General features: G+C 36.7%; 2 protein-coding genes across 3 annotated transcripts in view; both read right to left on the bottom strand.

Annotated features, from left to right (window-relative positions):
* The window catches only part of LOC113496024 (complexin), a gene marked incomplete in the record, with an annotated part of 329,152 nt that overhangs the window by 92,202 nt on the left and 210,085 nt on the right, over positions 1 to 26,865 (bottom strand).
* On the bottom strand, positions 1,592 to 26,801 carry LOC113496017 (nuclear hormone receptor HR96). Of its 2 annotated transcripts, none has more exons than XM_026875070.1 (8): positions 25,897 to 26,801; positions 23,201 to 23,326; positions 14,893 to 15,001; positions 6,754 to 6,867; positions 6,437 to 6,562; positions 5,859 to 5,942; positions 3,905 to 4,117; positions 1,592 to 2,835 (listed from the first exon to the last, which is right to left on the bottom strand). In XM_026875070.1, exons 1-8 carry the CDS (start codon positions 26,619 to 26,621, stop codon positions 2,635 to 2,637), a joined length of 1,698 nt encoding a protein of 565 aa, XP_026730871.1. In that variant the 5' UTR covers positions 26,622 to 26,801; the 3' UTR covers positions 1,592 to 2,634. The 2 variants fall into 2 exon arrangements, with proteins under 2 accessions (XP_026730871.1, XP_026730872.1); XM_026875071.1 differs by having other exon boundaries at positions 23,201 to 23,308.

The following is a 26,865-nucleotide window of genomic DNA, read 5'->3' as shown; positions in this document are numbered from 1 at the left end:
CGAACTCGGGGCTTGCCACGTACAGTGATTCAGAGTAAGAGCGGTTACCACTGGACTACTTGAGTAATGTTGCTTTCATTGTCGAATATATGGTTCTTAATGTATATTTCGTTGTTTTAAAAGTTGACTGGCGGTTATTATGACTCATTTGTTAGGAATTTTTTGCACTGTTTCTTTGTTCACTTTGTTATACCACAATCATAATTTGTTTTTAATGTATTTTAAGATGGTTTGTTACCTTTTTGTGATTGTTGATAATTAATTACCATGTAACAGTTGGTTTTTGCCTAAAAACACTTCGTTCACTTCTGTTATTGTAGTTTGTTCGCATAATTATTGATGTAAAATATTGGGTTTTTGTTTATAATTACGGGTTTATTGCCACTTATTGTTTGCACTTTAAGATATAGATGGTGATTCGTAGTTTTACAACCCCATATTTTAATTATGTAACACTTATTTATAACTATTCATTCTTTATTGTAGATATTCACTTTTGTTGTATTTGTTTATTATTATTATTTGTCACTGTTATTAAGTTATATGTCTTCACTTTGTTTTTTTTTGCACTTAAACACTTAGTTTACTTCAAAAAGATTGATATAACTATTTTTAAATATTTTTTGTACGGAGCTTCGCAAGAATCGAACTCATGACTCGGCGCGTCTCGACAAACTCTCGTTCGTGAGTGTCAATTGCTTAATGCCAAGAGCCTCGACCAAAATCTTAGAGGCTCTGGCATATAGGAGAATAAATCAAACCTGATTCAGAAAGCGGTACTTCTCGACACGAGCGAATAGTGAGGAGGTCTTCTCTCTGGAGCCCTAACCACCGGCAGCTTGGGCCCAGTTCCCGTTGCAAGCTGAAGACTATTTTTTAAATGAATATTGTTCTTTTTAAATAAAGGAAAATATAATAAAAGTACAATACAATGTAACAGTTATAAATGATAACTTACTTTAACTCCATGGCAAGTACAATAGAAGATATTAAAAAAGAAAAAAATCTAACTAATGGGAGGTTGAGACTGTTTTTTCTTTTACTGTGCCACTTTAAATTTTTAAATGGATTAGATAGTTCTATATGTCTGTCTAACCAATATCTGCACCTGTTAAAAAATGTGGAATAATAGGTTGTGAGGAAGAAATAAATGAAAAGACAGCAATTAAATAAACTGTGTATATTCCGTCTTATAAAATACATTATTGCACTTATAATATCGAGTTCTAAACATTTATATAAAAATAAAGATTTCCTAATTAACAATTAACGTATCTATAAAGTATTTACACGAGACAATAAATAATAAAATTATTGTTAAATAACATCTTTCTGTATACAATTATTGTTGTAGTTTTAGGGTATTACAATAGAGTGTTCGGGTCAGCGCAGATCGAAAGCGAAATTAGAATTTATTTAAGCAGAACTTTGTTTAATCGTTCCAGCCTAAGAAGATTCTGCTTTCTGCTGTCTGCAGAAACAGTTGGAACTATTTGACAATATCCCCCACGCCTTCCCAACAGACCAAAAGTGGATTAGGATATTACGATATCTCCAAGGTTTAGTTGAAGCTGAACTTAGACAATTATTCGTTGCGATTCGTAGTTAGTAACGAAGACAAGAGAATATTTATTGGGTTTTAAATTCAATATCATATATATGTATGCTAAATTATAGGCTATTTGACAAAAAAATACTATATACTAAGATAAATTTCCCAAAAAAAATTGGATACAGTATTTTAAAATCTCCTGACCTCACTTACCATGATGTTTTTAACCCCACTGCCATACTTCAGTGCTTTCTTTTTTATTGCTTCCTTAATGTTATTGTTATAAAATAAAAAATGAGGAGACAATATTTTTATGAAATTTTTCTGTCTGAGATTTATATCATTAGATATAGTCAAATACCAAATAACATAAATAAATATATTATATTACCGGTGAATAATTTGACATTAATTGTACTCATAATTAAAATGAAGGCATTGACTACAGTGACTATTTACATCATAAAGATAGGGTGAGAGATCGGCCTTGTAGTCTAGCCTTAAAAATTGCTATCTCATCACAAGTTATATCTAGTTTGGCATTTGTATGTATTACATTTGATATGTCGCGTAACAGTTTGTCGACTGCACAAAAAAATGAAACAGTTTTAATACGTAACGAGTGTACAGACACTTAACTTGATAACAATAAATATTTGATACAAAGGTATGGGCACAACTGTTTATGCCGGTGAGATGTGGAGAGATACGGAATAGAGAGCGAATGGAGTACACGAGCCGTTGAAACAGAAAAAAATGCGAAATAATGCAGTATTCTCCGTAAAATGCTGTGTTAGAATTTAAATGACAATACTCGCGCTAAAACCGGTGTTTCTGTAATGACTCCATGATCTGCGTCACGCCATCCAATTTATATCCATTTTTTAAGTTTTAAAAATCTCTTTCAAATACGAAAGTCTGGCGTAACTATTAATTACAAGCAAAAACACTACAAAAAATACCCCTTAAAATAATTTGTCATTAAATTATTGTAAGATTCCGGGAGAATATTGCCCTGTCACTCCATTAGCTAACTAGTCCGTGTCGCAAGACAACGGGTGGGAATTTGTTCGAGTTTGGCCTCATGCAGCGTGATGTTTCAGGTCAAATATCTCCATCAGTAATGGTTCTATAGGGTTTACGTCAAGGTAGACGCCGGTAACTTCTTCTGCGAGCTTCCGAAGTTCAAGAATCTTCTGTATTAGTTTTAAGAAAGTAGATTTAGCTTCGCAGCCCGGGTATACGCTTTCTAAGTAGCGGCGTAGGAGGTAGTAGTACGAGTTCTGTAAGGAGAAATATCTATTAAAGTATTTAGTTTGTTTAACGATGTTTCTATGAATATGCCAATGTTTTATTTGTATTTATAAGTTTTGAGTGAATATATTTCGATACAGTGCTTGAGCAAGAGATGGAGTTTTATTTAAATAATAAATTGGAAAGAATCTAATTTGTCCGCTTAAATACAAGTCTATACCACAACAGCATTCGCATGATGCTAAAATAACCTATGACGCTATAATGTAACTAACAAGATCAGGCTGATTGAGATCAGATGATGCGATCACTGCCTATATGTATACATGTTGGACTTGTTGGTATATCAGCGCGTTGCGGTTGTGGCAGCCAACATAAGACGCCTGATATCCTAAGACGCGCCCATTCAAACACTAAACATTTATCTCCCGAATTACAAATGAACTGGGTCTTCCCAGATATCGTTTACTAGGACCGATGAAAGTCAAAATCAAAGATCTTTATTTCACAATAAACATTGTTCACAACCAGATAGATAGTCGTTATTGGGTTATTCAGGTATGCGTTCGCACTGCTCCATCCTATTTGGCATACAATAGTTTGAACAAATTATTAACTTAGACCTAAGTTCAGATTTAATATAAATAGACATTTTAATAATAAAGCTATCTCTTGAATCAAAACTTAATAAAAGTGTGGTATTAACTCATCATGAATCTAACGGACAAAAATTAATGTATTGTATAGTATGGTCTACACTAAGAAGTCATTTATTTTTTTAAAGAGAAATTTCGAAAGCCGATTTCGTGACTACCCTTAGTAACTTCAGTAATGAATCCGGGGATTATGGAATATTATATGAATGCCTTCAGGGCTCGAGCACGTATAGTTACCGGCACGGATGTTGAGCTCTCGGCAGAAGAGTGGGGATCGCTTTGCGCATCGTACACTTATGACATAATAAAACGCCAATCTTAAGCCGCCTTGAGGTGCATGCAACTGCAGCAAAGAGCTCACCCCTGAGTCCGGCGAGGACGCGATGCTTGCGGGACACACCTGCACTCCGCAACAGGGACACACACATACTGTGTAACCTACCTGTTCCAACTTGATGACATCCCGATGCACGACCTTGGGCCGGTCGGGCGTGAACAGCAGGATGGCGGACATGATGAGGATGACGTGTTCGTCCGTCCGCCAGCGAGCCTCGAAGGAGCGGATGAAGGACTCATGCGAGCGGTAGATGTTGCCCTTCGCCAGCTTCAGCACGTCCGTGCGGATGCCCGCCAGCTGTTCCTGGCAGTGCGGGATCTGACCGGGGGGTTTCATCATTAGTTTGTTGCAATCCATATACGTATACTCAACTTATAGGAGATAAAATATACAGAATCAATTATGGACCCCGTAGGGCACAGCAAATCTTAAATAATCGACATGAGTATAGAATTTAAAAACACGGGTAGCACTCACACTTCAGTTTTAAATTTTGAAAACTTTAATATAATCGTAGTGTACTTCTTATATTTTGGAATTGTTATGGAATTATAACATATTTATTATACCCCACCCTCTGTTAACACTGCCTTATTTTGCAGCGTTTCCTTAATAATCAATTTAGGTGTAAATATATTTTTGTATAAAAAGCGACAGCGTGCTATGTTGTGGAGTTTGTTGCGCCGTTTCTTCTTCACAGCTAGAGCACTTAGGAAGCGAAGGGTCGGCGATACGGGGAGCTGTCTGTGTAACTTTGACATTCAATAAGTGCTACTTTGTAGCCTATTTTGAATACATGGTTTTTTTTTTTTTTGCATAATTTTGTACGAATCGCTTTTACTATCATTATAAAAGTTCTATCGTTTATGTGGTAGAATTCGGAATTTATTTATATCGCTATAGATGCAATATTTCTCTAAATAAGTTTTCATCACACGTTTTTTCGATCAGAACCACGTGACCCTGACGCGAGATTAGATGTTCTTACCCATACAAAAAATGTTCTCAGCGCCGCTAAACAAGTTTTCACTTAAAAAAAATACTACTCCACACTCGGCTATCCGTGTCGTTAAATCTAAACCACCCAGTTGCAGACATAAAGTCTATTCGAATCGCGTCGGGACTTCCGTGAAATCTAACGTACAGTACAATTATTTAAATTTAAATTATAGAGGGTCTGCAAAGCGAAGTAACTTGAGAGTTCGAGCTTTGTCCGCGACTTACTTTGGGGCCGTTCAAATATTACTTAAGCAGATTTATTACAATTAAATATCTTACCCTCTCCTCCAACACGTAAACATTTTTCAATTATACACGGTGATTTTTTTGTCGTCTTACAAAAGCAGCCCAGTTCATGTATCCGACATAAAATACCCCTAGGCGCTATTATTATTGTTTTATCATCAACTAAGATAATAGGTACGAAGAAAAAATAATAATACGCGAGTAATCTGAAACATCCTGTTAAAAATGTGTACGTTTCAAACTGTAGAGTATACCTACGCACCGCACGAGTCATTCCATCTCCAATCCAGCACAGTCCACGAGGACTGTCGCCCAATCAGATTGCCTAACGCTATCCTTATTCCTTCTACTCGGCCCCTTTTACTTGAACTAGGTGAAGGTCAGTATTAGTGCATCTTAGCTATGTCCGAACACCGAAAGCGGAAGTACGCGCGCGCTTTCGGTTGTCAAGCGTTGTCCGCCATAATGAGTGATCTAGGAACTATCGCTTCTCAAATGTGTGTACGCAATAAGTGGTGACAATTTACGCGAAGCACAAAGATGCTCTGCTCCTAACCATCTCGAAATGGTATGCAACCGAGGTGGGATGCAAATGCCAGGACTGCCAGACATTTCAGCAGCAACGCAACGGCTGCTCGATCACAGCCAGTTGCGCAGCCCAGCTGTTCTCGAAGAGATATTGAATTACTTCGAACAACTTACATTGTACCTAGCAGGGTGGCTGCCAGACTTTCGGCACAGTAAGTATCTACTGCTACATGTTTAGTGAGAACATCAACATTACAATAATAAGAAAGAATAACCAATGTTGTACCTTCCACTGGTTGCCCTGGCCGTCATAAGTCATCGTACTCCTGAGGACCATCATCTCTATGCAGCCACCTTTCAACAGCGCCACCTGTTGTCAAAAACACTCAGCTTTAAAACCGTTTTGGCACAATTTAGTTCCGTATTCGGTACTTTAAGTCATTACGACTCATTTCTCATAGAATTTTGTAGAATTGATTTTTTTTTTATCTTTTTACTGAATGAGTATTTGCGTGTCCACAAATACTTATTTCTTGCAGCTATTAAAATCAAACATGGTGTATTGGAATTTGCAAGCAACATGTTTTTTTTATTTTTACAGTAAACGACTCCCGCGTTTAAGAATTTAATCCTTGTGTCGCTGGGGTTTCACAAACATTCAAGTCACATGCACAAAGCACCCAGACTCAGGACAAGCATTCGAGGATCACACAAATACTTGCCCTACCACAACCCACCCAGTGGGTTTGGCGTGGTGACCTCAACCACTCGGCTATCCGTGCAGTCCAACATCTAAGGGGAATGGTCCCCTTAGACGTTTTTCAATCCCGAAAACTGTACATTTTTAGTTCTGAAGCATCTTACCTGGTCTTCTTCGCACATATTTTTGAAGGCGTTGATTTTCTTGGCCATTTTAATAAACCGCCTTATTGCTACAGCTGTAAGGTTCACAATCGTTATCAAACGAGGGTCGTGCTTGCCGTCACCTTCCTGAAATTTTAAAATAAAAATACATTCTTAAATTACATCTCTATTATTCTATAACGAAAGCAAGTATTTCATGAAATTTCATCTTATAAGGATACTGCAAACTGCATAGGGAATATCAGTAGATCACAGCTCAATAACAGTGATTCGATAAAACTGTATTTGTTTAAAGTTTTCATTGTTACGGTTTGTACCTTGAAACCGGCGGTGCAGGCGGTATCACCCACAAGCTGCGACACGTCGTCATCTATTGGTGCGTTCAACGCTTTGTTGGCCACTATCAACTCGTTTAACTTCGCTCGTTCCACCTCAAGTATAAAGATAAAAGTACAATTAGATACTCTACTCGCAAACTATAATGTATTATTATTCAATTATAACAGACCACCTAGTTAAACTTAATGAACAGGGCCCCGATTCTGATACTTGACAATGACCGATGAATTAATGGCAATTGGATTAAATTTGAAACTATTCCTATTCTCTTAAACATTATGCCAACACAATAATTGAAAATTCATTTAATTGACCTTGAGTCTACCGTCCCATACTAAATTTCCAATTATTGTGAAGGAAAAATGCATAAGAGAACACGAAAAGTGTCGTTTTGAGCCAATTTTCATTCATTCATCGGCCATTGTAAATAGCAGAATTAGGGCCCAGGTATACAGTGTGGCGCTTCAGTAGAAACATTAATTTGACAGAAATATACAGTTCCATATTAAAATTCAATTGGTTTATTAATTAATTTTTTTTGACGTTAATAATTTAATATTTAACCAACCGTTGGAGACATTTTTTGGAGTACATACACATGTATCTCGCAAGTCTCAATATAAAGTCATGTTTGGATTTGACATGTTTATGTGATATAGTTTTGGAGTTATGGGGGGGTCAAAAGTGGCTCTAAATGGTTCGTGTAATATTACACACGGTGCTGCTCGCCATCTGGTACATGAACTTGGCTCGCCACGCTACCTCGTGGTTTTAAGTTGTTATTTTTGTGTAGTAAGTTGTTATTTTAAAGTAAGAATATATATAATAAAATTTATGTTCTTAAGGGTGCGGTGAACGAATACTTTTCCATACAAACGTAATACCAAAATCATTGTCGCTACGAACATATCACCGACTTAAAGTTATGTTATTCGGATACAGACGGTATTTATCTAGGTTCCTATTAAACTTTTAGTTTAAAACATTCACTATTTACGAAATGCGAGCGAATTGCATTTCGTATATTTTAACACCGCTAACAGCATGTTTTCAACTTAATATTTCTGTACTTAAAACATTAATATTCTTAATATCCTTTTAATAGGAACACAGATTATATAATCTAGTTGCAATTTATCAAAAAAAAAGTGGACATATAATAAGTTTTCATTCATAATTTTTGGTATTACGGAACACAACCAAATTTATCACAAATCTGGAACCATATTATCGCTGTCGCATGTCTCACCAACGTCCAACACGCTATGTTTGTGTGCGTGTACGCACTGCTCGTGGCATGCGCTGGCGTTGGGTTCGACATTATAACTATTAGGTAGTTTACCGATGTAAAAGATTGTTTTGTTGTTTATAGTTAAATAAAGTATTCATTTTTGACGACGACGTAATAAGTGATTATTAAAATTAATAGTTAAATAAATTTAATAATTTGGACGGGGTAGAGCGAGGGCGAGCACATAGGTTTTGTTTACTTTTTGTCTGCTTTACTCTGGTATAGCGCGCCTAGATTAATACCTACTCTGTCAATGTAAATTGGATTTCTCCTTTACTTTAAATTTGAGTGTTATAATGTATTTGTTGTAGCATTTGAATTTGAAATTATGGTTTCAAGACTAAATAGCAAAAATATATATTTGTCAAGGTTTTTTGACACTTTCATTCAATTTGACTACACGGATAGCCGAGCGGTTGAGGTCATCCCGCCTAAACCACTGGGCGCGACGTGTCGCGGCCTCGCGGGTTTGATCCCCGTGTAGGACAAGCGTTTGTGTGATTCACGAATGCTTGTTCTGAGGCTAGGTGTCTTTGTGCATGTGAATTGTATGTTTGTGAAAGCTCCGCAACACATGGATTAAATTCCTTAGTGCGGGAGTAGCTTTTTAACAAAAAAGAAAGAAAAAAAATCTGTTATATCTGTAAGCACTTTAAGAAGACGAAGAACTGATTTTAATGAAATTTGGCACAGTACCTACTACGTAGTAATTTTACAAGCAAAGTAAAATTTTAACAAAATGGTATGAAAAAAAAAACGTTTTAATCCCTACTAATATTCCCTACTATACCTAATATTATAAATGCGAAAGTAACTCTGTCTGTCTGGCTGTTACGCCTTCACGTCTAAACCACCGAACTGATTTTAATGAAATTTGGTACAGAGATAGAGTTGACCTTGAGAAAGAACATAGGATAGTTTTTATCCCGGACTTTTGAAGAGTTCTCTTTCTTGGAAACGCGATATAACCGACATCGACGCCGACGAAGCTGCGGGCGAAAAGCTAGTAATAAATATATTATTTATTAACTAACTATTTACTTACGAAATATTACCTAACATTAATGTATGTACTGTTTAATATAATATTTAAGTAAACCGCCTCTAGCATACCTACTTTAAAATTTTAAACGGAACTTAGTAGGTAACAGTTGTCGCTCGCTGTAGGTGATTATCGCGTAGGTATAGGCGAGTTAGGACGGAGTCGACGGAGGCCTCTAGCCAATACATGGATGTGGTGGGAGTGAAATATTTGGAAAAAGATTTAATGGAAAAATGGGATAGTGTAATTAATGATATGTACTCTTTCTTATTGCAAAAAAAAAATAAACTTGGGTTGGATTACTTACGTAATATTTGTTACCTATTAGGTACCAAAAAATAAGTTTCATAACGAAAACATACTCTTGATCATTTTAAATTTACCGAATTTTAATCTACACTAATAGTATAAAGAGGAAAACTTTGTTTGTTTCATTGTATTGAATAGGCTCATAAACTTCTGGACCGATTAAAAATTATTTCACTATTCGAAAGCTACATTATCCACGAGTAATATAGGCTATATTTAATTTTGCCCAAAAATAGGCTTCCGTAAGATATTAGGGTTTTTCGAACACAAGGTGTAAAAAATCAACCAAAAAAGTTACTTATTTTGCGTACCCTGCCTAAACTATTAAAGATAGAACCATAAAATGTTCTAAGTAATTGTAGATGTTATAAATATCTACAAAAAAGTTCGCGACACACTATACCTATCTATGTCGAGTGAGGTACAATAACCACTTTTTTTATTGAAAAATCTTCATTTTTTTGGACTACATTTAAACGCGTTTATTTTACTCATGCTATTAATCCTTATCAAAATTAATTATTTCATCACTATGTACAGTTAATGTAGATAATATTTGGTCTTTGAATAATTAAAATTGGACGTTTGGTTCTGAAGTTATAGCGAAATTAAAATATTACGATTTCTGCTGCACGGCCCGTTATGATATTGTTGTGGTTATAAACGAGAAGGCGCTTTATATTAGCAAAATTTTTGTATTTTCTATCATATTTAAGCTCATAAATGTTATCTATACTTCTATAGGTCCTAATATATAAAGCTGAAGAGTTTGTTTGTTTGTTTGTTTGAACGCGCTAATCTCAGGAACTACTGGTCCAAATTGAAAAATATTTATTTTATCATCACACTGCGACTAATTATTATTAAATATTAAGAATTAAATTACAGAAAAAATTAGTTGAAAACATGCTGTTAGCGGTGTTAAAATATGCGAAATGCAATTCGCTGGCATTTCGTAATAGTGAACGTTTTAAACTAAAAGTTTATTAGGAACCTAGATAAATTAAATACCGTCTTTTGGTATTACGTTTGTATTGAAAAGTTTTTGTTCACGTTTTATTTTATTAGATTTTTAGATTTAGGATACCTAATATCATTAAATCTTCTGATATAGACATCGTACAATAATTTCCAAAAAAAGCATTACTGGTTTTTGTGTTCACCAACGGTTCCGAAAATTAAATAACAAAAATAAAGCATTTACTAAACAAAATTAGTACAATGCAGTGGTTATCAGTCATTATGAATGACTCGCTACAAAAGTACTACACGCACGCACACAGCTACGCGCTGCGCCGCGAGAAGTCCGATAGAGATAGCAATGTTTCGTCCGATTTTTGGCTCGCGTCGAATTGCAGTTGCGCGCTGCTTACACCGGCCTCTTAAGAGCCATTTCACAAAATAATTGCGCTCAAGTTTAGGCAAAAGAGTGTGTCATTGTCTATGTGTGCGTAGCGAGTCACACGAATACAATATAAACAGTGCAACACGAGAGTCAAGACCGACGAAACAATCTTGAGCCGTTATCGTAATATGATGTGGTAAAAATTATAGATTATGAAAAATTGAATATTTTATTTACCGTAATGCACACGTAATGCACAAACACATTACGCTAAATAAAATAAACAAAAAAAAACACTCATAGGTATTATGTAAAATATTTATAGCAAATGATACTTATAAAAAAATGGTAAAATAGAACACGGGGTGGATGTACAATGGGGCCGGTGTTTCCTTGTTGTCTACGTCGGATCAGATACAAAAGTGCTACCCTCTTCCATGCGGTTTAGACGATTTCTCATTCTAAAATGCTAACAAAATAACTATTAATTCCCGATATCTACATATAAATCAATGTTAAAATTAATAAAAAAAAAATAACAATATAAGAATAAATATATTTTACCAGACAACTGATATACCTACTTACTTATTACAAACAATTAATAAAAACATATATATAATTATTTTACAAAAAAAAGACACATCTTAACAATATGTGAAAACAAACAAAATCTTAACTTTCGAAAAAAAAATACAAAGCGGATCAAAATTATGTGTTCGTAGCATAATATTCACTTTATTTCGTGAGCGCTCGGAAATCGGAACAACGGAAAAAATTGCACAGGTCCTTCCACGACAGGCGCTCGCGCTGTTCTGATCGGCGCACACTTACGTTTAGTAATTTATTGTGATTTAGACTGATGTTCAAACTGATATTTTGACAAATTTTATGCAACTATTGTCAAAATAACTATAGGGTTCGATTTTCTAAAGAACATAGATTATTTCGGAATAATTTTATTTTCATAATTACTTTGTACGGGAAGGTGGGGCAAGACGGGGTAGCGAGGTAAGATGGGGACCCTCAAAAAATACATAATACAGTGTTACTAGAAAAGTTCTTTTGACGCCATCTAGCGGCATTTAGCAGTACTTGTTAGTGTCACAAAAAGTTTGGCGGCAAGAGCGAACGATTCTACTTGGTAAGTACATTTTTAAAATTTTAAGTGGTTTTATCTAATTATTGAGGCATATAAAGTGCATGATTGTTTATATTGTATGAGAAACATAATGTGTGACATATTTTTTTGTTAATATGTATTTATTTTAGTATTGTAAATTCAATAATTCGTGCCGGTTTGTTTTGATTTATAACCTCAAAAAATTGAATACAACTTACAAGTCAGGTTTGGGAAAGATGGGGTACCTATGTTGGGGCAAGACGAGGTACCCTATCATACCCTCTGAGTTATTTTTATTGCGATTTAATTTAACATAATTAATTATTTTTTTATAGATCATGGTTCGAAACTATAAAAGAAAAACTGATAGAGGAGCGTGGAATGAAGAACACATGAAATTAGCAATTCAAGACGTTTTAGATGGAAGAAAAGGCTATAAATCGGCCAGCAAAGCTTTTAATGTCCCTCAAACAACACTCGAGCGGAAAGTAAATCAAGCAAGAAACAGAGAGAATATTGTACAAAATGTCAAGGTTCCTTTGGGTCCGATTAAAACAGTGTTTACTGAAGAAGAAGAACAAATGCTTGTTACTTATTTAAAGGATATGGAAGGAAGATTATTCGGTTTGTCAACTTCTGAATTCCAGAAGTTAGCGTATCAGCTAGCAGTTCGTAACAACAAAGAACATACATTTAATGATCTCAAGGAAAAAGCTGGTAAGGACTGGCTGCGTGGATTTCTAAACCGTCACCCTGACTTAAGTTTACGAAAGCCAGAAAATACATCTGCGGCTCGTGCTGCTGGTTTTAACACAGTGTCTGTTGGAAAATTTTTCGAACTGCTGGGAAAAACTCTCGACGATACCCATTTTACTCCGAACAGGATTTACAACTGCGATGAGACAAGTATTTCAGTGGTACCAAAATCAAGGTCCAAAGTGATCGCGACAACCGGTAAAAAGCAAGTGGGAGCTTTGACATCAGCTGATCGAGGTACAACCATAACTGTAGAAATTTGTTTTAACGCTGCAGGAACATACCTTCCTCCTATGTTTATATATCCCAGAAAAAGAATGAAACCGGAACTGCTTAATGGAGCCCCTCCGAACTCATGGGCTGAATGTTCAGATTCTGGTTGGATCACTGCAGATATTTTCTTCAGATGGTTTCAAAAGTTTGTAAAATTCACGAATGCTTCTAAATCTCACCCAGTCATGCTCATTTTAGACGGGCATGCCTCTCACACACAAAATTTGCAGTTAATTGACGAAGCCCGTAAACACGGCGTGACAATAATATGTTTCCCACCACACACCACTCACAGACTACAACCAGCAGATGTTGGTTTTATGCGGCCTTTGAGTATCTTTTATGATCAAGCTCTAACAGCCTGGTTGAGATCAAATGGGAAAGTACTTTCCCAATTACAAGTGGCTGAAGTCTTCGGGCAAGCATTCATTCGGGCAGCAACAATGCTAACTGCAATCAATGCATTTAAAGCATGTGGGATTTCGCCTTATAATCCACAGATTTTTACTGAAGATGACTTCGTTGCTGCAGAGAACACTGAAATCGAACTGAACGCCAAAACTGATACAACCTCAACACCAACGATAGAAATGAACTTACAACAAACACCAACAGTTCCCCAAACAGGTGCACCAATAGTTGATTCAATAGTTGCACCGATAGTTCCACCAATAGTTGCACCAACAGTATCACCAATAGTTTCACCAACAGTTCCACCAACAGTATTATTATCAGTTCCTGATGCTCAAATGGCTAGCTGCACCGTCGTAAATAATTCGGCCAACACTCCACCTACACCAACTGCTACAACCTCATATCTAAAGCACGCAAATTATTCTTTAGATAATGATTCATTCCATCTGGTTAGACCGAAACAGTTAATGCCTTATCCGCGATTCGCCGAAAAAAGACCAAGGCAAGTTCGAAGAAGGGGAAAAGCAGCTATTATTACTGCTTCTCCATATAAAACTGAATTAGAGGAAAAACAAAATAGTAAGAGGCCAAAACCAAACGTAACAAACAAAACGAAAATTAAAAAAACGGTTACGAGAACTCGAAAAACAAAGAACAGCGAAGAAGCTCAGACAGAATGTCTGTACTGCTGCGGCTTGTATTCTGAGTCAACTGAAGGGTGGATCACTTGTCATAGTTGCGGTAAGTGGGCGCATTGTGGCTGTGCAGGAGTGGAAGATAGCGATGACGAAGCTGAACATATCTGCCCGGTTTGTGAAGATGACGGCGCTTAAACAGTCTATACCCCATCTTACCCCAGGGGTATACCCCATCTTACCCTATAGGTGGGGTAAGATGGGGTGATTCAGTTATTTTTTTTATGTTTATATTTTTATGAGAAGAACTTATTTTTTTTTGTTTTGACTGATTGTAATTAAAAGAAGAAAGACTGATTATTTAATTAATAAAAGTTCCTACGTTGTGCAATTTAAAAAGATGGGTTTTATTTATAAAATACCTTAAGGTCCCCGTCTTACCCCACCTTCCCCTATTTCAACCTAAAAATACGTATAAAAACAAAATAAAATTCAGGAATCTATTTCATTAAACGACTACAAAAATACATGTCTGAACCTGTATGTATTTTTTTAAGTTTCATTTATGAGTATTATTGATAGATTTAGAACTCAGAAGTTGACTCTGCGGTAATTTTTCAGTAAAATTGTTGTGGGAGATGGGTCATTATGTACAAATAAAACAAACCGATTTTAGTAAATGTGTTACATTAAACGACACTGTATAATAAACGATATATCTATATATTATATTCGTTCAAAAAATTCTAGGTATTACCTAAGATGGTAATAGAGAAGCTCAAAGTCTTAACAATGCGGGCGAAAATGATGGCATGAAGCGATGCGATGCGGTGAAGGGCGGGCGAAATTGAGTGCTGTCCAATGTAATTTGACGTTCAAAAAGTGATACTCATTAGCCTAATTTGAATAAAAGATTTGATTTTAGTTACCTCGTTTAATTCCCGGGATGAGCCGCTGCATGGGTTGACAGACGTGTACGCTTCGAACTCCAACTTGATGGCCTCGCATAGTATAGACTCCATCGAGTTCGGTTCTATCCTGTAAGGTATAGGGAAACTATCAGTACGTTTTAGTGTTCAGGGTATTTAATAGTTGAGAAGCTCCACCACTACTTAATATTATTCAGTCGTAAGTAGTCTCTCTTAAACATCTGCAACAATATCACTTTGAGACGGTTGACCCGATCACATTTAATAAGCTTTAGTGTTAATATCTTCTTATCATTTCTTTCTTGTTATTTTCTGCTTCCGTCTCCGCTAATGTTATAAATGTGTAAGTCTGTAAGAATGTAGATATGGATGTATGTTTGTTGTTCTTTCACGCAAATGCGGCTGGATCGATGTTAACCTAGAATGCCCTAGATTAACACATAGTCTACTTTTTATCCCGGTCAACACAAGGGGAAACCGTATAAGTAACGATATTAAGATAGAACAAAATATACATTATTTTGATAGTAAGTGTCGTGAGAATGATTCATTATTAAATGATGTAACGGTTTACTCACGCGTATTTATCGGGGCAGCCCGACTAGTTTCGGACCCAACCGGAGTCCTTAATCATGAGCAAACGCGGCGGGATCGTTCGACTCGCGATCCCGCACAATTGGGACAATAATAAAATAATGTATGGAGTAATCGTCTATCTCATATATGGAGATCTATTGATAAGTCCGCGCATACCAATACTTAAACAAATATGTAGTTATAAAGCGCTATTTTGGAAAGCTTTTTACACAAATAGAATATTAATCCTTATCATTTTAAATAGGTTGGTTGGTATGAGCGTTTCTTGAAGATCATTTTCCCCACGTTTTTATACACTCACTTGTTTGTTTGTTGCCGAATCCACTGAGCGAGGCGTGTCGCGGGTTCGACCCCCGCGTAGGACAAGAATTTGTGTGATCCACGAATGCGTTTGTGCATGTGACTTGAATGTTTGTGAAACCCACCGCGACACAAGGATTAAGTTCCTAGTGTGAGTTCATGAATAAAAGTATATTTTAATGTTATTATTCTCAATACAAAAAATAAACAAATACTAACCGACGTAACGGTTTTGTCATTTGTCTGCTGCTTTCAGTTAATGACAATAATTTCTTCGGTTTTATTTTTAATCTTTCATTTAAAAGATTAAAAATAAAATCGAAAGTATGTTTAACCCCCGACGCAAAAACGACGGTACGTTATAAGTTTGACAGGTGAGTGTGAGTGTGTATGTGTTTGTCTGTGGCATCGCAGCTCCTAAACGGATGCTCCGATTTTAAATTTGAAACACTAATGTCTCTTGGAACCTCTGAGCTGGTCTGGTCTACCTTTTAGTAAACCCATCGAATTTGGGCTCGTTGAATTCGTCTTGACTAGTTTTCTTCATGTTTCTAATTGACGTGCTATGAACTTGTCCGGCAAAAAAATATTATTTGTATTAAAAAGTATGAAGGCATGCCCACTAGCCCGTTCCGTTACCGACCAGCACCGCCGCCCTTTTATACAGAGAATGAATTTTAATCTTCGTACATCGTTCCAGTGGTTCCATAATTCATGTGGTAATTGCGTACTTTCTTTGGGTCGGGTTTTTTTATTAATTTTAGATTGAATTTTTATTTATCATTAGGTACGTAGTCTTTGCTTTTCTCCTTGGTATCACTACATAGTATAACACAAAGTCGCTTTTTCTGACCCTCTGTCCCTTTGAACGCTTAAAATTTTAAAACTTTAAAACTACTCATCGGATTCTGATACGATTTTTTAATAGATAAAGTGATTCAAGGAAAAGTTCTTAACCTATGCATAATTTAGTACAGAGACTAGAACATGTTTTTTTTCAGATTGTTGGTTTAAGAAATATTATATTGTAAAAACCATTTCAATTGGTACTATTTTTTAGGTGGAGGCCATGGGGCAAGGGTGGCAGCCCCACAAACTTGGTTATTGCTTTACTAAGCACATCAGAAAATAAAATTGCGTCCCCTAAAAAGCGCAAACCAAATGTAACATTTCAATAGACTAGGTCACCCATTCAAGTCAAGGTCAAGGACCGTCGATGATCACCTTCCGCTCGTTCGAGAACACCTTACAGTTCGTCAATCAAGTCTCGGAGAATATTGAGTGCAGAACGTGATCTAGGCATACAAGAATTGCCTCATTATTTGATTTTTATATTGTCTATTTTTTCTTAGTCTTTCTATGCTAGTTAGTATAATTATCATCGGGCCCAAGCATAGAAATCTAAATAACAAGGTAATAGAAATGGCATACACCGCGGCGATCTATCGAAACGCATGTCGCCGGTGGGCGGGGCTTCAACACATTCACAGCAAATAACTACGCAATCACGCAAACCTTAACATCGAGAAGACCAAGCAAACAACACTAGGCTGTACATCTATTACAATAAGGTTGACTTTGTCGTTGTATGGATTCACTAACTCACACAGTCATTGCATTTTTTTGCATTAGTCGTAGTGATTACGTAAACTACACTAGGGATTGACTACGGATCCGAAATATAATGAAAGACGAAATTATGAGTGCCAATGTTTTTTGTTGTATTCTTCTATGGAATACATTATAATATGTACTTACAAAAAAAAATTCGCTAATTGTCGGTTGTCAAAAAAAAAATATTATTAGGAAATACTTGGTAGGTAGGTTTGGTATATACGGTGACTTTTTAGTCGTCTTACAAATACAGCCCAGTTCATGTATCGAATGACTAGTAAACGTTCATAATAAAAAAATAGGTATTTATGAGATTTGGATAAATTTAAATTGCAATTTTTATTCAATGCTATGCTATAACGCGTACTTTTTGAAACATTCAGTTGCGAGCGCGGTCCGAGCCGTAAAAATGGAGAGGGGCGCGGGCGGGGCGGCGGGCGGCAAGTTATCATGCATGCAACTAATTTCATAGTGTATATTCGGCCTAAGTTGTAGGGTACCAATTTCGTTTACCCGTGGTAGTCATCCACTTGTCTTTTGTATTTATTTGCATCCTGCGGGAATCTGAAATAAAAATATATTCAATAATATGTTCACAAAAACAAACGACTATTAAAATTGTTACTTTTGGATAGTTTGTCCGCACTTAACCACATCACTATTTCCGACAGTTTTGTGCGGCCGTACCACTACAAATACGATCGCATTGATAAATATTATTTTTCGTTATACATTTCTCTTTTTACAACGGTGCATTTCTGTAAGTCTCTTACTGCAGAGGCAATGATTAGGAAAGAATGCAATTTTGCAGGGTGGTGCGATATAAATATGGTTTATAAGGAAGGCTATGTTTTGAAATTTAATTTGGCAATAACATCAATATTACTGCAATAATTTACTTACCGATAAAATGTTATCTATTTATTTATGTTATTACACGATGCAGATGAATTTCCAGCCTGAGAAACGCCGCAAAACACCATTTTTAGTGGTTCTTGCTGTGACGACGTTCCGCGAGCGACTGAGCGTAAGTTCGCGCGCTGGTGTCGTCCGAGACACCAGTGTGGCGACAAGGTCACGCGGCGTTGGCACTTCTATAACCTTGTTATTTAGATTTCTATGGGCCCAAGCTAGTAAACAAAACTAAATTTCTAAAAGAATAAAAGGCCTATGATTTTGTGACAGGAAAACTTGTTCAATATTCCATTACGACGCAAGATGTTTTCGTTTGATAAATAAAACTGATACGTGAATCTATAAGATAAAAGTCGCGATATTGTTTACATTATGTCATTTGATACATACAGAGTTTTACCATGTTAGCAGCGCAGTTTGCGTTAGTGTATTACAAGCCGCGATCAAAACTTATCGTAGCTAACCCCAATTGCTTCATGTATCTCATGTTTTATAAATAACATATTATGAGTCATAATATTCATAAGCATCTATAGTTATCAGCAATATCAACACACCTGCAATCCCGAATCTCGAACCAACATAATAATAGTTTTATCTTTCAACTTTGCAAAGACCTGGTATGGAGATAGTTTTATGACAACTAAGACAGAGGACCGGACGTGCTGATTCACAGTGTGTTAAAAACGCTGTTTTTGTGTCATACTGTTTTTCATCAAGAAATGGATAGTTTATGTCAATTCTACTACAGTACAGTACTACAGTTCAATTCCGGCTTCGATACGACTTAGGCCTCCTTTACGGAAACGCGGGGCGTTGCGCGTGGCGTTGAGCGGCGCGGCCCGCACTGAATTCAAATATATGGCGTTGTATGCGTGCGCTTACGGAGAAGCGATTGTTGACGTGTTTGTTTGAAATGGAGTGTTCTTTGCGGCGGAGCTCGCGTGGGACGCGGCGACGCACGCTGCGGCAATTCTCGATGAGGCTATGCCCGAGACGGAATCTTCTGTCAGTCTTGTTTAGAAATTTTTCGTCATTCATGCTGCAAGTTGCGACACGTGCACTCCCATCTCTCGCCAACATAAAACTAGTCGATTAGGTCGAGGCGAGCGTGCGCCGCCGCGTCGCCCGCCACGCTTCCCGCCTCGCTTCTCTATAAACAACGTCGTATGTTGCTATACATTTGTGTTTACGCGTGCGACCCTGCGTGCCGCTTCACGCGCCGCTCCTCCGTAAACAGAAAAAACGGACCCGCCCCGCGTCTCCGTAAATGAGGCCTTATAGTTGATAAAAAAACACAATGATTCATAATATCCGCTATCCGAAAATTAAAAAAAAACAATTGTAGGACAAAACGGCGAACTCATCATTGGCCTAGCCTTTCCCCAACTACAGTGCCGGCCAAAAGTTTGAGACCACCCTCATCAAGGCATGAAAATGAAACAAAACTCAAAATACAAAGCAAGAGTACACATACGTCAAGAATAAAAGAAAATATCAACAATTTATTATTTATTTGTTAGAAAGAATTGCCGTTAATGTTCAAACAGGTTTTTGGTCAAAAACCCCTTCCTGGCTTTTATTACTTTTTTCGATTGTCTCTTGTGAAATATTGTTCGAGCTTTCTTTTAACCACATGTCTTTTTGTGAGGAGGAACAATAACTGCACACGTCTCTATCGAGCCCTACCCGCAAACCCCGATCGGTTTGAGATCCGGGCTCTGAGGTGGCCGCACCATGTTTTTTTTAAACCGTTTCTGTTTCTTTGCCTTCTAAATAACCCCGGCATAAGTTTGAACTATGTTTGGGATCATTATCATGTTGAAAAAAAAAAACAGTTTCCATTTAATCTCACACTAGACAGAACGGAATTTTGTTGTGGTATTCGTTTATACTGTTCCTTTTTCATAATTCCTTCGACTCACACCAAATCTCTAGTTCCAGAGCACGAGAAACATCCCCAGACCATAATAAAACCACCACCATGTTTGACGGTTGAGTGGGACCACATTAAAAAAAAAAAATATATATATATTTATTAAAAACATAGTTCACATTACTTAAATACATGTACGAATAAAAATGACTCGGATGTAAAACCAGTAAAAATATCTTAATAGTCATAATCATAGGAGTTGAGTTAATCTACACCAAAACTTAATAATATACGAGAAGGATGGTCTAAAGATAATATAGGGACCACCCGAACTAGGTTTGTTTTAAACCTGTGTTTCGGGTTATCAGTGCAGAAATCTTTTGGCATCATCTTTTTCTCGGCGCTACGTCGAACAAAAATTCGTCGTATTGATAAAAATATTTTAACTTCAGATTCATCTGTCGAAATAGCTTTTTTAAAGTCTTCTTTAGTCCTGCCTCGATAGACAGGGTCCCACTGCATCGGTTTCCATTTGTTTTGTGGCCAAAGGAATGGTTTTCGAAGGACAACCCGACCAAATAAGTGAGCATCTCGCATTCGTCATTTTACTGTTGTCTTCTGCGCATATTTGTGGTGCTGCTTTTCGTCTATTCCGCTCCTGGTAACTACGATTAAATTATGCTGGCTAGAAGCGGTAGCTCTAGGCCTTACCGATCGCGACCGATCTCGATAACTGTCAGTCTCCTTGTATGAGGTTGTTGTGTTATGAACTCAAGTCTTCGATAACTTAAGTTGAGAGGCAACCGCTCGATCAAATTTGGCTTTGTTGTGTAAAACAACTATGGCACAATTAATTTCACTGCTAATTCTTGCTAGTTTCTCGCGCACTTTAGCCCTTTTAATGTTTTTAGTGTTACAAAGACGAGCTCGGACTTGCCAGGATTTAACTTTATACAAAATCGGGTAATAATTATGTTTTGGAAAGCTAAACTAATCCTGTATATCCTAAAACGCGAAAAAAAATCATAGTTATAAGAAATTAGTAGGACATAAAAAAATTGCAATGACTCTACAACCTGGTACTTGACCGGCACTCATTGATGTTCTGTGACAATATACATTTATAGCATCATAACTTAAAAATATGCTACAAAAATGACTTTTTGATTTTCTGTAATGACAATAGCATAAAAAAAAAAAAAAAAAATATTCAAATTAGCTCTTTATCACCCTTTTGAAATTTTTTTTTAGTGAAGAAGACTTTCACTAATGGTCTCAAACTTTTGGCCGGCAGTCGGCTTCCAGTCAATCCGGATTCAGCTATGTACCAGTGTTTTACAAGGAGCGACTGCCTATCTGACCTCCTCAACCCGGTTACCTAGGCAACACGATACCCCTGGGTTAGACTGGTTGTCAGACTTTCAAGCTTCTGACTAACTGTAACGACTATCAAAGATGTAGGAATAACAGCCGGGACCCACAATTTAACGTGCCTTCCGAAACACGGAGGAACTCGTTATGACAAAGATGGTCATCCATCTACGGACCAACCGCGTCAAGCATAGCTTAACCTGTGATCGATTCACTTATGTGGTTATAGCTTAGCCACGAGCTCCTCTAAAAAAGGCGAACTATTTATTATTTTTTTATCGTTTCCATAAATTATAATTCCTTATAATTGATGGAATTATATATAAGCTATAATTAGACAAAATTTTGTTTAGTTCAAACGGGGTCGTGAGATATGGTGTTTTTAAATTTATATTTTTTTTTTTATCCAAGTTTAACAGGATATTAGTAATTATTTAAATTAACATTTACTGTGTTTTGGTTAAAATTACAGTAAACTGTTTTGAATTTATTGCCATCAGTAAAAATAAAATAAAATAAATTTATTTAAAACATAGTTCACATTACTTAGTAAATGTACGAATACAAATGACTCAGATGTAAAACCAGTAAAGATATCTTAATAGTTATAATCATAGGAGTTGAGTTAATCTACACCAAAACTTAATAATATACGAGAAGGATGGTCTAAAGATAATATAGGGACCACCCGAACTAGGTTTGTTTTAAACCTGTGTTTCGGGTTAAAGAAAGGCAGTTAAGCAGCAGTTCAGCTTCAGTAAAGAAAAGCAGTAGAATTTTAACAGCCACAAAAATAGGGTTTTTAACACATAGACACGTTATGAAGCAGGGGTGGTAGAGAAACACTGCTCTAGGCCGCGCCGGTCACCGTGTAGTGGCGCTGTCCCGCACTACTGTGCTGAAAGACTTCAGCTCCCATGATAACCGTATTTACAAACTCATCCCCGTCTCAATAAAGGGTAAACAAAATAAGTAGATACTTGTAATGTTTCTGGACCGTCATTGCCCGGCAGCTAACAAAGTCTAACATTAACTTTCCGATTCGATGTATAATACGGATTCATCGTACTAATATACCACTAATCCTTTTAACCTGCTAATACAATAAACGCGAATGTTTATTCCTCTTTCACACAAAAATCACAGAACGGAGTTAGACGCAACTGGGTACACAGGCGGGCAACAGCTGGTGCGAAATATAACAAAAAATATGCATTGTTGTGCGTAGCAACAACAAAACATATTTATTCTTATTAGATATCGTAATAACACTTTACAAACTAGGAAGAGCTCCTAGAGGTAATGGAACGAAAAAAAAAACAAAGGAATCAAAAATAAAACTAATGTGACATTTACAAAAATCAATAAGTCAATCCCTAATTTCGCAATTCAGTTGATAAGAGATAAGAGTTTTCCTCGATAAACCTTGCGCTACACCATACACAAAATGATTCAACGTACTACGTCGATACGAACAAGGTTTTTGATAAGATAAGGGGATCGACTAAATTGGCCATATGTGCGAAATTTGGGCTGTGTTGCAATTTATATGAATGTATTGTGTAACCTAACGACCTAACCGATTATCGGTCGTAATAATTGATTAGTAAAAAAGCAATGTAAAGTAGCACTCACCTCTCCACATCCTGAAGTATGTCCCTCGCCTTGTTGATATCCGGGTTGTTACTAGTGGAGGGGATCTCCGCACAGACGTGTTGCGGCTCTCGATATTTTGTCTTCTCACTATTCGTTAATATTGATCTGTCAATCGTAATTATATATTCGGGGCTTCTATCGGGACGGTTGGATGATTATGATTGTTTGGTGTCTGTGAGTTTGTATCAAATGTGTATTTAATTAATTTGCAGTAATGCCTTCGTCCAATAGTTCAGTTTAATCACCTCCCTATTGACAGGTAGTATATAGTAGAGAGTATAAAGTAGGTAGAATAGCAAAAAAAAAGGATTTTAATGCCTCTGTCTAACCCAAGAACCAAGTTTCCCAAAAGAAGAATCAGGGTAAAAGAAAAATGTATAATTATGAATTTAGTATAGTAGTGTATCTAATTATTATACACTTGCGTGCAAAAAAATCGACCCACCCTCTGAGTTTCGATTCAAAACATAGTATATAAAAATTAAGAACAGACAAACAAGATGTAGTAATTTAATTTGAAGGTATGTTTCATTAACTTTATTTTTACATACCCTACACTTCAATTAACGCGACATTGTTGATGATATTGACTCGATTACTCGGACATCCTCATTTCTAATTTTTAATAACGCAATCTCAGTGATATTGCTTACTGCTAAAAGTTGATCAATTTATTGTTTATTCAATAATTGGTTATTTTAACTGATTCAGTGGTCATTTAACTTGAGTTAAATTGTTTTTTCTCTCTGTGATAATGGATACTACTCCGTCTGAGTATGCTCAAGTTGTAGCACTGATCCAGGCTGGATTGAGCCAGCGCGTCGTGGCCCGACGTCTTCACCTAAGTCGATCAGCAGTAAGACGAGTTTACAGAAGGTTCTTAGAGACTGGGAGCTTCAATAGACGATCAGGTTCGGGAAGAAATCGGGCTACTTCAGAAAGAGATGATCGATTTATGGTGTCTACAAGTTTAAGGAATCGGCATTTGACTGGTGTTCAGGTGCAACAGCAACTTCATAATGTTCGCGGTGTAGCTGTAAGTGAATGGACTGTACGACGGAGACTTGCAAAAAGCGGATTGCATCCTCACAAACCCGCTAATGGTCCAAAATTAACCCCCGCGCATCGCCAAGCGCGGCTTCGATTTGCTCGTGCTCACGTTGATTGGACACTCGAACAATGGAAGGTCGTACTGTTCTCGGACGAGTGTAAAATTAGTCTTCATGGAAATGATGGGCGTAGGAAAGTTTACCGAAGAGAAGGAGAACGATTTGCACAAGCTTGTATTGCAGAACGAGGGGCTTTTGGAGGAGGTTCGTGGACCGTTTGGGGCGGAATTTCTTTGGAAGGAAAAACTGACCTTCAGTTCGTATCTGGTCCTCGTATAGGCAATTTGCTTGCACATCGATACATCCAAGAGGTACTCGAACAACATGTCATGCCATACGCCGGATTTGTAGGAGAGGGTTTCACGCTAATGCAGGACAACGCCAGACCACATACAGCAACGATAGTAATCGAGTACCTACGTGAGGTGCAAATTCCTGTTATGGAGTGGCCAGCGAGGAGCCCTGACCTTAATCCTATTGAACATCTAAGGGATGAGCTGTAAAGAAGGGTCAGGGCCAGAAATCAGCCCCCCGAAACCCTCAGGAACTAAAGGTGGCTATTCAAGAGGAGTGGGATGGTATACCCCAAAAATTCATAAAAACACTAATAAGGTCAATGAAAAACAGGATGGAAGCAGCAATAAGAGTTCGTGGCGGGAATACAAGCTACTGAATAAAGTTTTCTTTCGAAATTTAATGCCATTTTTTAATTTTACTTCCATATTATTCAGTAAAAATGTTTGCTACTCGTAACTGTTTTTGTTTTACAGTCTGTAAAATCAATAAACGAAAACTTTTAACACTGACAACCGGTCTATTGTAATCTTGGAATTATACTGAATAATAAACCTGAAAAGTATTCATTGATTAATTTTAGATTTTAATTTATCGTGTACTAAACGAAACTGTAAGGGGTGGGTCGATTTTTTTGCACGCAGGTGTAGTTGAAAAATTGAGTATTCTGATAAGTATCAAAGCAAACATTAATTTAGAAATCATGAGTTGAATAAATGTAAAAATAATTAAGCTACAGAAAACTTATCAGATCATACATTTAATAGGAGGATTTAAGTCCATCACACTTTTAAGTCTCCTAATTGAATTTGGAGTAATTCTCTATCTTTTGGTGTATTTCAACAATTCACAATAGCTTAATTAGCTGATGCTTATTTGGCATTTTATTTGGCAAAATTACATAAAAGTATATTATCTTTATAAGCCTCTGAATGCTTTGTCAATATTACACAATATTAATGTTGCCACAAAGATACATTATAAGACAACATGTCTAACAAAGCCATTAAAAATGATTGCCATGTTAGTACAAAACATCTCAGCATAGTAAAGTGTGCAATAGAAGGCTAAAATATGTATTTAATATTTACTTCAAATATAATATACCAGGGATATTTCTCATTACTCAGAGGTTTGGGGAAAATAAAGATTATTTTTTAAGAAAATGTATAGAATAGCAGTACAATGTCGCTCCTTGACCCTCAGTTTAATACTGAATGTGTTAATAAACATGAAAAAGATATCTCACACAAATTTTCATGCAATACACACCTTATAGTATTTTGTTTTGGGGGTTCCGCATACATATTGCTATCAACATTGTCATACATTATATAGGAATCAATCAACACTCGTTGTTCATATATTGATCTGTTGATGCCAGTCTTGTCATCAATGGGATATACTTTCATAGTGGATGGTTGGTCGTTACTCTGGGGAGCTGCTGTGTAGTTGTATGCGGGTGACTGTAGTGATGTGTCTAACTCGTTGGATACAGGAGACTGGACGGTACTACTAGGACTGCAACTTGTACTAAATGAATCATACTGGATCGCAGACTCCTGTAACTGAGCAAACCCAGTATCCCCTTCATCATCCAGCTTTGTATTCTTAGAGCTAGTAACGGCGTCATCTGGATCTCGCTGCCGCTTCCTCGCTCTGTTCTCCTCTATTTTTCTCCGCTTCTCTGCCTTATCCTCTTCTGACATAATAAATTCCTTCACCATACCAATAGATAAACATTTTTCTAATCGACATTTTTGACAAAACCGTCTCGTAACCACAGTGATTACACAGTTATTCGTAAACGGACATTTGAACTCTTTACTGGCTAAGGCGTTTCTTCTAAAAAACGCTTTGCAACTCTCGCAAGAAATCGCGTTGAAATTGTAACCTAGCGCCTTATCACCGCACACTAAACATATTTTTTGTAAACTCGACAGTAGTTCTTTTTTCTGGTCACTTGTTTCGTCTTTCTTATCTCTATTATTATCCATTTTAATTAATATAAACACTCACTACTACAAAAATCAGGGTATATATTTGATGTGATGTATTTACTAACTCTCATTGCACGCGCGTCCGACATTCGGTAACACGCGTTACGTGAAGGTGATTAGAGCAATGAATGTTAGAGGTGCGAAACGATAACTTTGTAATTTGCTAAAATATTTCCAGATAAACAGATATACGACGGGTGATAACTAATGACATAAGTCATTAGTCTTGACAGCTTCACAT

The sequence above is a fragment of the Trichoplusia ni genome, chromosome 7, assembly GCF_003590095.1.
Source record: "Trichoplusia ni isolate ovarian cell line Hi5 chromosome 7, tn1, whole genome shotgun sequence".
Taxonomy (NCBI): Eukaryota; Metazoa; Arthropoda; class Insecta; order Lepidoptera; family Noctuidae; genus Trichoplusia; species Trichoplusia ni.
This window is presented reverse-complemented; position numbering and strand designations above follow the sequence as displayed.

Coding starts and splice junctions, on each gene's coding strand:
- LOC113496017 (XM_026875070.1), bottom strand. CDS start 26,621: ATGGATAATAATAGAGATAAGAAAGACGAAACAAGTGACCAGAAAAAA. Junction 23,327..25,896: donor CCAAAACAAAATACTATAAG/GTGTGTATTGCA, acceptor TACGATTGACAG/ATCAATATTAACGAATAGTG. Junction 15,002..23,200: donor ATACTTCAGGATGTGGAGAG/GTGAGTGCTACT, acceptor TATACCTTACAG/GATAGAACCGAACTCGATGG.